Here is a 14,599-nt window from a genome sequence, read left to right on the forward strand (position 1 = left end):
TGGGCATTGTGTTACGATTATAGCATGTAACTACTTTAAAGGTCAAGAATAAACTTTCACAAAGGAGCATTTAGATTTTACATGAGAAGTGGTTTGTCCTTAGGGGGGCACTACACTTTATTCCCAAATCTGCAAATCTAATTTATACATTAGATTATTATTATGTTGTGTCAGGAGAGTATTTTGGTTTACAGGGGTGTACAAAATTGAAAAGGTTCGTCCTCTTTGGATCATTTTTGTATTCATTCAACAATTGGGGTATTTTAAATATTATTTTTTCTGTGATGGTGGAACTAGAAAGGTAGCAGGGTCACTTAAAACACTTAAAATCATTCAGTGAAAATGGTGTTATCCCTGTGTTGGATCTTATTTATTTATCATCCCCATTTTATGTCAAATGTACAAACCGTCACAGCTTTGAAGGCCCTGAAATGCAGGAACTCTGCCTCAGTGGTGTCACTAAAATCACTTGAAATTTACAAATTAGTTAAATTAACTAGTTTTAAATAAGTTTTATTTTGTGTTCAATGAACAAATAGATGCCAAAATGATGGCATGAATCATATTTTGGCTCTCAGTAGAGCACATACCTCCAATTAACAGTCCCATTAAATTCATTCAAGCTGCAATCAATGGAAATCAATGAAAATATTAAAGAAAATGCCTGATCTGCAAATGTCAAAGAAAATGATAAAAACTTCTGGATCTGCCCTTTTGTCCTTGGTCTCCCCCCCACCCCCCACCACCACCAAATTTCAAGAAAATCAGTATTCACCATTTTAAGATTAAATGAAAAATATAAAACCGTGTACGCTGGTGTCTGACAATCAGCTTCCTATTACCGAACACAATATAAACGGATGCTTGTGTGATTGATTGTTGTTTATATTTATGGTTGTTTGTTTGTGATTACAGACTGGAGGTCATGGTTTATGATCCTTTTTATTGAACTCCACTGCTCATAAGTGAGTTTAGTCGTGTTGAAGGTTCCCTGTCGTACCTGATGTAGTCCTCCGACTTGTCGTATTTCCTGGAGAGATAGCGAGCCGAGCCCTTGCTGGGGATTTTAACCATGGAGAGCTCTTTACCGTAGCGGGTGAGATTACAGGGCGTCTCGCATGGACAGTCTTCTCCGCTGCTCTTCTGTTGCTGTGCTGCATCACAATGGAAACAGTGATTTTTACAGATATGAAATGGGTCAGTTTCAGTGCTGAGTTGTTTGTTTCAGTTCTGAAACCTACTATAGAGTCTGGAGACAAAACCAACCTCCATCCACAACAAAGAAAACATGTGGAGAATGCCTGTCCGACAGGAGTAGGGAAGGTTCATAGCTCTCTGGGGGCAGCAGAACAAGCTGTGAACACAACATTTACATGTTGCTCCAGTTTTTGTGGTTGTTACCAAATGTTTGCTCATCTCACAGATGCTGGGCAGCATCAGCATTCATTTGTCATGTTTCTGATCAGCTGTGTAATATTCATCTTTTGAGCTTTGTTTTGGTCTCAACCCACTTTTCAGAAGAAAAAAAAAGATTCATCAGGTAGGTGCTAACTTTGTCAAAATATATATATATATGCTGATAAACATGATTATTGGGCTGTTTCTCTGTGTAGGTTTTTCAGTACAGTTTGTGTTGTTCTTTTTTATGAAGAATAAAAAGAGAATTCCAGGCATCATGACTGCTGGTAACATGCAACAATACTGAATGAGTAATGAGGACAAATGTGTTAGCTAAGAAGCTGCAACCTAATTCAGAAGGAGAATTGTTGAGGGAGCCTTGTCGCTGCTTTGGAGCCACTAGAACCAGACTACGTAAAACTGATCAGTTGGCAAAAAGAACACTGCACGATTGTTGATATTGAAAAAAAACAAACACAACTAATCATTTTTGTGTCTGTGTGGCATCACTGCTGAATTGTATACTGAAGAAAAGTGCCCCTGTAAAGGTAGTACCACTGTGTATTTTCTTGCAGAATAATAGAATATGCTGGTGAGTTTGCAAAACGTCATCGCATTATAGACATTAGTATAACACATGCCTTCAATAATTTCTTATGGCCCTCGAAGGATGTTATAACGATGCTGGAGAATCTACAGGGATTTTTCAGGTAACACACAAAAGCCAACCTCTATTAAGACAATGCTTGGTTTGCACATTATTCTAGTCTAGTGTAGAAAGAAGTCATTGCAACATGGTCGACTTGCTGCTTATGAAGTAAAAATGAATAGTAATCATGAGTATTTTATTTCCATTTCTGCCAGTAGATCCACTTAAATCGTACACACTGGTCCTTTAAATGTAATTCCCATGGCCAGGAAATGACTGGTAGTGGAGTGCTTCTCCAAGTTGTATTGATAATTGTGAGGCAACAAATTAATTATAGTTCATAAAGAATTAATTAACAGTTTACAAAATCATTTCATGGACAATATGTTTTATAAAATGTCAGGAATTGTCAGTTTTTAAAGGTCATTGACTGTAGTAACAGTAATTAAATTACAGCATTTGCTCCGAGAATAAACAATGAAGTGCAGTAAAGTGATGCTGAGGATTCGGCAAACTTCGCTTACAACCAATTAACATGCAGACGTGAACTGCTTACACAGTAGGAAATATTCATTCATAATCCTAATTCTGAGGCAACACTATGTACACAGGAGGGTAAAAAGATTTTTTTTCACTCTCTCTTTTCAAATTCTCAATGCATTCAGCCCAAACAACAAACAGGCTGTGTAAAGAATGAAGGCAGTAATTATAATTTGATGATTTATGTATTTTATAACTCAAACAATTAGATTATTTGTACGCATGAGCACGATGGCAAATATTCTCATTCTGATGTAAGAAGAATATAAATAAAGAAATGATATTTTAATCTATTACCTTTCATTGAAGGCAAATTTATCCACATTATTTGATTCAGTAATACGACCCACATGAATACGAGCCCCTCTTTCTTGTAAGATATATCTAAGATTTCACTCCGCCATATTTTAAATTGGGTTTGAATTCAGTGAAGAGAGACATAATTACATTTCTGGCTTATTTGGCCGAGAGATGATAATTGTACTTAATAATATGTCTCCCATCCCCATAAAAATGTCCCTTTTTACAGTGACAGTAAAGCCTTTGAAACTGAGGCACGTTGGTTCATTCAGGATGTGGCGGAGCGGAGGGAGGCTGGAGTCAAAAGGCGGGGGGGGGGGGGGGGGGGAGCACAGATCTGTAGCGATGGTTAAATATTAACAGTTCAACAATAGTGGCGGCACAGCCATCAAGCTTGAAAGTGACTAAATGACAATGAGGAAAAGTCATTTCAAAAGATCTCGTCTACCTGCAGGTATTTGTGTGACAGAAAAAAATCCTTATCATATTTACTGATTGTGTTTCCATTTCCTATCTATTGTAATGAGAAAAGAAATGAAGGGAGATTGTTTCTTACCGAGTGCTTTGTCAACACAGTAGATTTTACTGGGCGGGCAGATATCTGCGGTTCCTGGGGAGGGAGAACAGAAAATGAGTCTGATCAATCAGAAACAAAATGATCAGTGACCCGTGTCTGCTGCGATGAGGAGCCGCGGCTGTGAACAACACTCCACAGCTTATCATTCATCTCCAAATGAAGGCAAACACACACCGAGGATGAATTCCATCCAGAGAGACTGGACCATCTTGGACGTCTGTCCTTGATTGCACTGAGAAATGGAGCATGATGGCTCCACCCGCGAGGCATATTTAGAAAGTCTTTAAAAACCAATCAATGAGTCACTTTATTGCAGACACACATATTGGACTCACCATTAATGGCAGGTATTCATCAGAAGCACTATTAATTGGCAGGTGTGTTTGTCTGTGTGTGAAATGTCCATGACTTAATTTCTTGGACGATTCCGTCCCCGTCACAAAGAAATGTTTCTTACTACAGAGAAATAATGTCTCATGACCTGAGAGTCTTTCAGCACTTTCACATTTTGTTCTTTCTATATAATTTTTGTGATTAGACATTTTCTGAAAAAGTAAAAAAATCCATTGCTCTAAAGCTAAATAAATTATCATGACACATTACTGATTGAACAAAAAAAACCAAAACTTTCTTTTATATTGTGAGTGTGGAGGCAGAAGCAGTGCAGTGTCTGTGTATGCTGTCTACATATCAAGAGCAAGAACAACCTAATAGTGTTTTTTTGGATGGTCATCCAAATATAGAAATAGGGTGGAACACTAAAATATTTATCTCAAACTGAAAAATCCAAGAAAACACAGTTTTGCTTCTATGCCTCAGAGTGCAGGAGTTATATGCGAAAGTATCAAATGCTTTTATTTTATTTTATTATTAGCCACATGGTGGTGAACCCCACCTCCAAATCTGACAGCTCACTCCTTTGTCCGAATTACATTTTAATAATTTGTGATGTTGTTTATGTGATATCCAGTTAACAAACAATTGCATGTGAATAAACAATGTCTCTGAAAACATAATCTTTAAGATGGAGGCCCAACAGTCCCCTAAGGCTAGGGTTGGTAATCCTGGAAAAGCTAGCAAGAGCAGGCTATTCTGAAAATATGCAACCAATACATTGCACCCCCCTCCAATTATTATCGTCAAAGCTAAAACCCCAAACCAAATGAACGTGCGCTGAATAACAACTGTTAGAAGCCGACTCTTCCATGACTCACTTGCACAGGCAGGTAGGTCAGTTAGTGACAGACAGGTATTATTACAGTTTTTCGAGGGCAACGGACATAAGCTTTTTTTCTTATTTTTTACAGACGACTATATCAATGTCCATAGGGAGAAATTCCACAAAAAGTTTTAGGATCAACTTACCAACCCTACCTTTAAATTCAATCAAGCCCCACCAAATTGCACATTCTGTGAAAGTAATATTGCATAATCCACAAATAAATGAATAAATTAGTAAATAAGTCAATAAATAAATAATTTAAAATGCTTTTTTTTGTAGTTTTTGGTAGTAGAGGATGTTACACCCCATTAAGCCCTATGAAGCACATTGTGATTTGTGTATAATGGCTATACAAATTTAATTTGATTGATTGGAATGGTTGATAATCCTGCAGACAAAAAATAAACCAGTCAACAAACTGACAGGGGTGAAAACATAACCTCTTTGGCGAAGGTAACTGTGACCTGAGGACAACATACCTTGGTTCAGTTGTTTTAAATGGCAGGAAACAAACACACAACAAAGCTATGAAAAGACAACAACAGACGACAGTCAAACGGACCGAAAAACAAGAAGCAGCAGACTGTGTGTTATCATGTTCATGCACGGTAATGAGAATCTGCTGCCATGTCGAGTCGACTGTAAACAGCTGCTGGGGTGTGTAAGTGAGTGCAGTACAGAAACGGAGAAACGGATTACAAACATTTGAGTTGTCTCCTCAAAAACAAACATTATTACTGTAGAAATCTGAGTAACACAAATCTGTAACAGCAATCTAACACTGCAGCACACAGGAGCAAAAAGATCTGTACTGTAAATTGTATAAGGCATTGGTCTCTTGATTTTTCATTGACACTGTGTTGTCACATCGAGGCTGTAAAAAGATTTTCAATTCTCTGTTCGGCCTCGTGCTCCCTTGGCGAGCTTTAGAAGCAATTGCTCTCTGGAACCCACTGAAGGAATTTCAGTGCACTTAATATGCAACAATAAATTTTATTCACTGCTGATAATTGCAGTCAACGAATGCAAGTGCCCGGGTACATGACCAAAGGCCTCTTCTAAAGCTACAATGGGCAAATGGCCTGGAAAAGCTTCAGCGTTTAATATATCTGATATAATAAATATCATATCTGGTGTAATACATCATCATGGGAAGTAAAGTGGTTCTGCCGCCCCATAAACACCTCTGCTCTGTGAACATTCCTCACTATCTATTCATTCCAAACTTTCCCCTTTACGTTCCTTTTTTTTTTTACTTGTCTCATACGTTTGAATCATTGTTGCAATAAAGAATATTTTTGAAAGAGGTGCACTTTCTCCACACAGCTAATTGGTGAAACAGGAGTTTTTACTGGCTTGGATGTGATGTATAATGTTGGGAAGCTGGGTTTGCGCGAAAGTAAGACAATGACCGCCACCCCCCTCCCCCCCAAATAGGGATTGCGTTAAATTGTCTTCATGCATTTATACAGGAGTTAAGAGTCACATTAGTTTGTTCTGAAACCTCTAGCTCACCAGGTTACTATAACAATCACATTCCTGTTGTGAGAACTGACAGTTAAACTTTACTGATCACATGCCAGGAAGTTAACTAGTTACAGCAGCTGATATGAGGTAGACAAGAGAACAAAATAGAATAAAATAGGCAACAAAAAATAAAATAGAATATTACAGAATATACAGATTAAGTACATAGGATACACCTTTCACTCCAGATGGAAATATATCGAGTATATCTTGTTAAAACTCTACAATGCATCGGCTCCTTAACATGTTGTCCATATATCTTCTTATTTCTAGCTGTGCTAAATAGAGCCGCAAATGTCCGGTGCACTGTGTAAATATGGAAATGAAAGTGAGTCATGCAGTCATTGTAGGTTTCATGCCTTCACTTCAAACGCTACCTCTCTAAACATGCCGACTCGTTAGACACGTCAGTCAAACAGCTTGAATTCAGTGATTCAACTCTTTGACTTCATGTACTCTGGCCATGATGACACACCGTGTCCAGACATCTTACTTTGTGTTTGCCAGACTCACTTTACATCGCTCTACAACAAGCGAAACAGAGACAACTGCAGAATTAAATTGAGGTGTGTTGGCATTCTATGAAACCAATAATCATAATTGAATAAATGGTTGAATCATATTTCAGTATATACATATTTAGTAATATATATATATATATTAAAGTATTCATTTACCTCATATAGTTTCATATTATTTTCAGTGTGTGTTCAAGTAAAAGAGGGATCAAGTCACCCATTAATGCAGTTATATTTTAATATCAAATACTGTCACTAATTCCTTATACTAAACTGGGCCCATTTATGTTTTCATTTCCCTTTAGATTAAATCAGACCTGATTAATTTAACATCCATAGATCAGACTTTGCTTTCTGCCACATGAATACCACAGGAGCACAACAGAGTAATTCACAAACAGCTGAGATTAATAAGCCAAAAAAAGAAAGATAACTAATTGTGATTTGAGTTTGATGTGTCGCCGGCCAGAGAGCTGGCAGCACTGCTGAGAAACATCCCACTGCAGATATCAAGCATCAAGGTCAGCCATGTGGCAGCACAAATTATATCTGTGTAGGAATTTTTCAAGTGGGCCAAAAATGATGACTTGCTCTGCTCAGTGGGTAATATCATGCAAATAGTGGGCCGTCTGCTTTTTCAATCATGCAAGACCACACACTTTTAAAACAGAGGGAAAACCATAAACCTTTGAAATCTCCAAATGTAAGATTTATCATTGTCAATATGCTATTTCATGACCTTAAGGTTGCCACAGGATCTGTGTTCCTATGTTTATTATTACATCCACCAAGGAGATGATGTTTTCATCTGCGTTTGTATCTTGCAAACAAGCAAGATGATGCAAAAACTACTCCAAACTTTGGAGGGTGGGCCATGACCCTATGTTTGGTTTTGGAGTGGATGCAAGAATGTTTTTTCACATCATTGAACATTGTGCTTTTTAACATTTTTGTTGATTTTCCAGAGAATAATTGGTGGATCTTGATCAAAACAAATCTGGCATATTTACAGGGCTGGTATTTAGGGAGTTCAGATCCCCAAATAAAATACGTGGATCTAGTGAATTTAAATGCGGTTTTAATAAGGGGACTGTTTGGCCTTGGGGGATATGGGGCCATTCTGGTTTGTTTATTAGCAGGAATATGCAATAATTACTCAACCGATGTCCATCAAACTTGGTACAGGGCACAGGCCTGACAAGAAAACATTACAAATGAGGGACAAATTCAGGATTCTTTTAAAAACGTTATATTTCTACTATAAGAACCAGTCAATCGTGTGAAGGATTTTTCGGCCTTGGTGGAGATATGTTCTCTACTTAGTGTCATTCTAGTGCTTCCTTGTTTTTCCATTTTTCACTGTTATAGTCACAAGAGAGAGCATGGATACAACTTATACTAGTACTACATGATTATATACTAAATTGAGTGCATTTGTAATTCATGTGCACAAATACAAATATTCTGCATAGGTATGGGATGATCTTACCAGGCATGTGCACCATTCTGCAGTTGCAAACTCGCAGGACCTCGTTGGTCTCGCAGAGCAAACGACAGGCGCTGATGCTGTATGTGTCGTATCCTGGGAACTTCTCTTTGCTGGTGGAGCGGCAGTTCCCCCAGGGCTGGGGCAGGTAGGTCAGCTAAGCACACAGAGATTTATTAGACCCCAGTCTCAACCATCAGGGGCGAACGGTTTCAGGAAGAGCAGTAATCTGTTTGTGGGGGGAAGGGAGATGGGGAAGCAGGTGTGCATTTGATGAAGAAGACCTACCCTCTGCTCCTGACATGAAACAAAGGTCTGGAAGCCCGGAGAGACGCCGAAGCCCAGCTGGTGGATGTAGGGAGGCTCGTCTTGACTGTGGATCTGAACTCGTATGCCGGCCTCTAGGGACGTCTCATCTTCGGGATGAAACAAGAGCACAGAGCAATGCAAAGGGGAGAGTACAAGGGAATTTCAGATTGCTGCCTCATCTGACAGCTTGGACTCAGTTTGATGTTAACTGCGAACCATATTTCAGTCAGGTTTGAAAAATAAGCCAGCAGGGAATAATATTATGTGACAAGCAGAATGCAAGCACACAGTCTGTGGCGGTATATTTTGTTCAGAAATTTCCTTTTACAAATCACAATTTTTAGGTGTCAGGGATGCAATCAAAAACTGCATTATTTACAGTGCAGCTCCCAGAGAAATGGAGGCAGGTTATTTTTATTCAAACCCCAGAGGAGGTATCTCTGCAGTGGCGTAGGATAGGATTACAATGGACAAATAGTTTGAGGCTTACTTGTCTCTCTCCAGATGGGCAGATACTCATCCTGCTGTATATCCAGCATGATCTCCAGACCATTTCCCATTCCACCCTGCTTGGTTTTCCTGGATGTGGTTTTGTTGCCATTAAAAGTGTAGCATTTCCCATATCTGGTGTAAACCTGAAAGAGTAGAGATTCATATCAGGACCATTACCATAAACATGACAAAGTCCACTTGCTGGATGACACAGGCTTGTGCTGGCGGTGCATTGAAATGAAGGCAGAGATATGGTACAAAAAAAAAACTGCTGATAAATAAACAAACCGAGTCTGTGCTAGTTGCAGAATATTATACCCACAACACCTCCGGATGCAGTCTGCTGGCACGGTCCCTTCACGGACTTTGATAAGCTGCATTTGAATGAATTCCCAGCGCCCACCGCATGAGCCCTGCACAATGCTGCTCAATAGTACGGCCGAGGCGCTGAAATATCAAATAGCGTAAGAGATTCTTTAATCTTCCCTCAAAAGAAAACATAAGACAGTAAGAGAGAGAGGTTTTTTAAATGAGTTATCATATTACCACCTATCGGAGGAGCCGTCTCTGTGGGTGACACATCATCTCTTTGTTTACATCTCTCGTCTAAACTTCTGCACTGCAGAAAACATCCATCTCACGAGTCGTTTATCTGTTTCCTCCTCTGTGTTTTAAAGGCACAACCTGTGATCTACAAGGTAACTGAAGTCTCACAGGAATTAGGAATTCTACTAATGTTAGTTACCTCCACCAAGGAGGTTATTGTTTTACCCCTGTCCTTTGGCTTGTTTATTGGTTTATTTGTTAGAGAGCAGGATTATGCAAAAACAACTAAAGGGATTTCCACAAAACTTGCTGGAAGGATGGACATGGGCCAAGAAAGAACCCATTAAATGCTGGCACAGATCTGGACAAAGAGGCAAATACATGAACTGTTTTAATAACTTTCATTGGGAGATTGGGAATTTTTCACCAATTTCTAAGGGAATAATTAATAGATCTTGATAAAAATTGGCACATTTAAGTATGTGCGGTTTGGTGCAGCTTGACTGAATTTAAAGGAACCGAGTTCATCACTTGTATTTTGTGAAAAATACATAATATACTTATTGTAAACTATGTAATAGAGAGCTTGCTAAACTCCCTCTGGAGGTGGCCAGGAATGGACCAATCAGAGCTTAGCAATGGTAATCAAGTTTTGCAGATCTGTTAAGGGCTCAGTGTGTAAGATTTAGCTGAAAGGGATCTTTTGGCAGAAATGTAATATAAAATAATCCTAGTGATTTTTTTCACTCCTGTGTTTCATCTAAATTTCATCTAAAATTGTTGTTTTCTTTATCTTAGAATGAGCCATTTATATTTTAATACATTATATCTACATCAGGAGAGGGTCCTCCCTACTGAGGCCACCATGTTTTTTACAGTAGCCCGGACTGGACAAACTAAACATCTTTTGAGGTTTTATAACTGAAGACTACCACATATACATGCAACTGATGTCACTCAATTATACACACTGGACATTGGATTTATCACCATGTTGCCAGATTCTGGCAAGAGTGCATTTAAAGAGAGTATAATACATTTTTTGACTCTTCAAAAAAGACAGAAAACAAGAACAGCAGTGTGAGGATTAAATCTGGACTTTCACATAGACAGTAAGTAAACATCTGTTACATTCAAGCCTTTGCCAAATGTGTTCACACAATGCTGAATACGTCTAACAGAACGCAGTAAACCTCTGTATTTCACACTGTAGCAGAGTTTTAAATCTGATGTCTCAGGCAAAATTCCTGCACTTAGCAGTGGTAGCGATGACTTTTTCGGCAACCTGCAAGTTTGCTAGAGCAGAAAAGGGGAGTTACCGCAGCAATGGAAATCTACAAGGGTCCAGAAATGTAGAATAACACAGAATATAGGAAGCCTAAACCTAACCCTAACCTCCAAAAATGTTTCTGATGCTCACATAAAAAGAAGGATATGGATTTTCCTATAGTTGGAGAGAACTAAAAGAGAAGAAGGGACTGAGGTCAGGCACGATGTGCTGCCTTACTGCTTTTGGACACGTTAGTATTTGTAAAGTATTTGGAGTAGGCTATGTAGCAGTTACATTTACTGTACCTAAATATATTTTTAAAATCAATAGCATCATCATCAATCTCTATATTCAACACTGATTGTGTAAATAGTAACAGAGGGTGAGACTAAAGTTCTGCACTGCAGGTTTAAGTCTATCTTCTTAAAGATAGTTGGTGTCAGCAGCATGTGGAGCTAAATAGCTTAGCACCCACAGTAACTGTAATGTTTCTGCCAAGGACTATACTTAACCATATTAGCGTGTGGGGTTACAGATACAAAATTTAGGATGATTACAAAACAGCAACCTTCGTCCAAGTTAGTGCATGGTTTTACTGACAGAAAAATGTCCAAGTGATGAAGGTATTAAAGAGGAAGTCACATGACATGAGAGGTGAACAGACGAGGCGCAGGAGAAATGACACTGAAACAACAATGGAGCTGAGTAGACGGCAGATGTATCATTAAAGAGCCACAGTGGCAGTCCCAGATTCTCCACAACACTGACGTCCGTCTGTGTTCTGACTTTGATATCAGCTTGATCCACCTAATGAGCACTGTGATGTCTAAATAAGGGACACTGGTTGAACAACACAAGCTCTCATTTACAGACCACAGGGTGTATTCACATCTGAGGCCGTTGAACAACAAATCAAAGCACCGGCTGTGGGTTTCAGTCGAGTAATTCCCTGGATCACAGTGAGTGATTTTGCATTGTCCACAACAGTGATTAGAGTAAGAAATGACCAGCATTTACAAAAGCTGCTGTTTAGACAGGCAGCTGCATTCAACGTAGTAACACACGCCGGCATCTTTGATCTGGGTGCGTTTTTGAACGCATTACGTACAGTGACCTTCAAAGTGCAGAGGATTCAGAGAAGCAGCCGATACAATTAGCGATCTCAGCTTAGGCTCTGATGTGCTACAAAGGGGGCTTCATAGTGAAAATTTGTTTGGTTTGTTGTGAATGTTGTTTTTTTTAGGTGAATTGCAGCATCTTTCAAGCCCACGTAGTTAGACAATTAAAGATAGAGTGTCTGCGAGGGGTGGGGGGGGTACACGTATTCAACTGTGACTTTTGACTGACATGTGCTATTAGGTTGAAATGGTTTAATCTCTATTTGGCTGGTGCGGAGCAGTTGAGAAGGTAAGCTGCACTTATCATTGATCCTCCCCTCCCTGTTCATTGACACACTTAAGCCTCGGCAGGCAGACTTTATCTGATGGAGCAGGCAACAGAGGCAAAAGGGGATTTCACTTTAGAAACGCTCAAAACACCTCAACCAAGTGCAGGGGTTATACACTCTAAAACTTTGGGGCTCTGGAGGACATTGGCAACTCTCACAAATAATGTCCCCGGAGAGCTCTGGGAAGTTTTCCCATCATCTCACGCAGGAAATGCTTGTTGGCAGAGCCTCCCCTGGTTTATTTCTCAGCTTCCACACGCACCCTCACTTCCTGCATCTGCAATGTGATTGATGGAGCTTTTTTCTTTTGTTACATCTTGCACAGAATTTAGCTAAGGTAACGGGACTGACTCTGGAAATTCCCAAGTGGGGACTTGGCACCGCTGTTGACAAGCTGAAGCGGCGCAGCAGCAGCAGCGTGGTAGTTACCAACCAAATGAAAAGAGATATTGTACCCCTCCGAGTATCTCAAGTTGTACACAAGCGCTTATTATTGTGGTACTTAATGCAGCATTGTTCGCTTTGTTGTCATATTGAGCTCGACAATGTGCGGCTCAATGTGTGAGAGATGTTTTAAATGGTAATGAAAGAGAGATCAAAACATGTGCTCCAGTTCTGCATTATTGTGCCAGAGCACAAACACATGTACTGAACTGAAACCCTCTCATTTACTGCACCTAATAACATACAGAGCACAGTGTTACACAGTATGTTCTAGAATATGTTGTTTATTTAGGACATTTTTTTATTTCTGTTTTCAACTCAAGGCTAAATTTGGGTGAAGAATCCCCTTTTAAACCTCTGGCATTGTGACCATTATGCATTAGCTTAATTCAATTATTGATTATTAAATGATGAATGATAATTTATGTGGTAATATTATACAATAGGCCTTAGAGCTATGATCATTGTAGCACTGTATGTGTAAATGTGTGCATGATTATGAATACCATAAATCATTTTATTATTCACACTGAATCCTTTCTACTGTAACATGACAAAGAGTTTTCTTTGAAACATATCGTTTGGACTTGCAACTGCACTATTTTGGTTCAGTCGCATCGCTCTCATAGCCTCGTTACTCTGCTATCAAACCCTCCAAACCCCTGGTGTATGCTATCCGACACAATTAGTGAGTAGAGCTGGTGAACACTGAGGAGCAGGTGTCGAGAAAATCAGCCCGTGTCAGGTTAAGGTCAGTTTTACAGAGGGCCCCCCCGTGTTGAAATATAGTTCCAACACCTTCATTGATGCAGCTGAGAGAGGAACAATATTTCAGAATAAGATAAGTGGTTACTTTCTCGCTCTCTGGATAAAGTGTAATGAGGCTGCCATGTGCAGTCTGCTGTGTGCACATTATGGGCACTTCACAGGATGATGGCGTTCATTTTGTCTCAAACTTTGCACACGTATAGAATCCATACCTGCGAGAATGCAAAACTATACTAACGTAGGAGCATTTCTACTCTGGAAGCGACAGAGGTTAACATCTGCTGCAAAAAATGAAAAGGAAGAAGGTTAGAAGATCAGAGTTAGGGCCCGATCACACATACGCAAATATTTCGGAGGCAAACAGTCGCCTTCTGTTCACTTCCAATCTGTGACAGTGAGGAGGTGATAAACACATAAGCTTTCTGTGGCAAGGCAAATCGCAGCATGGCTTTACGTGGTGTTCAACTATGGTGAATGATATTTGCTTCACATTCTTGTATGTGCGACTGGGCCCATAGCTTAGGGACTGGAAGGTTTAACGTGACCAATCGGGGGGGGGGCATCAGCCACTGTCCCCGCCTCCAAAGTCTCTCTCGGGTGGTGTTGAGCGCTGTGTGAGGGAGGGCGAGTTTGTCTTTGCCCCGTGCTTGTGAAATTGCAGTTGTGCAGGCGAAGCAGAAATTCTCCCTTGTTAGTATGGTTTTGGGCTTGTGAATTTTGAGAATAAATTGATTACACCTACATGATACACACAGGATCCAAAACAGGGAAGAACAGGGGTCTCTATTTTATTTCTGATGCGACTGCTCCTTCTTTCTGCTCTGTACATCTACTGGGTGTTTCATTTTTTTTACCTTAAAAAAGTTTATTTTTGAATATGTTTGCCAATTCAAATCAAGGGTCGAAGAATAGAAGGCGCCTCTTGCTCACACTGTGACAACTCTGTGACTCTGGGCTACATAAAAACAGTTGGCTTATCTTGGCTCGACTTTACAATGAAAGTATAAAAGATGACCCTCATCTATGGCGGCATCATAGAAATACAGTTGACTGGATCTAATTTTGCAGATATTGTATCTTACTATTCATATCTTAACTGTCTTAAA

At 39.6% G+C, this 14,599-nt stretch overlaps 1 protein-coding gene across 2 annotated transcripts in view; it reads right to left on the minus strand.

Moving 5' to 3' along the window:
- The window catches only part of asic4a (acid-sensing (proton-gated) ion channel family member 4a), a 78,930-nt gene that overhangs the window by 3,079 nt on the left and 61,252 nt on the right, over positions 1-14,599 (minus strand). For both annotated transcript variants that reach the window (XM_020089833.2, XM_020089832.2), the window contains exons 2-6: positions 9,017-9,161; positions 8,506-8,633; positions 8,221-8,374; positions 3,444-3,497; positions 1,001-1,154 (exon numbers count right to left, since the gene is read on the minus strand). In XM_020089833.2, the coding sequence (XP_019945392.1) occupies positions 1,001-1,154; positions 3,444-3,497; positions 8,221-8,374; positions 8,506-8,633; positions 9,017-9,161 (635 nt within the window). The remainder of the gene's footprint in view (positions 1-1,000; positions 1,155-3,443; positions 3,498-8,220; positions 8,375-8,505; positions 8,634-9,016; positions 9,162-14,599) is intronic.

This window comes from Paralichthys olivaceus, chromosome 10 (genome assembly GCF_024713975.1).
Source record: "Paralichthys olivaceus isolate ysfri-2021 chromosome 10, ASM2471397v2, whole genome shotgun sequence".
Lineage (NCBI taxonomy): Eukaryota > Metazoa > Chordata > Actinopteri > Pleuronectiformes > Paralichthyidae > Paralichthys > Paralichthys olivaceus.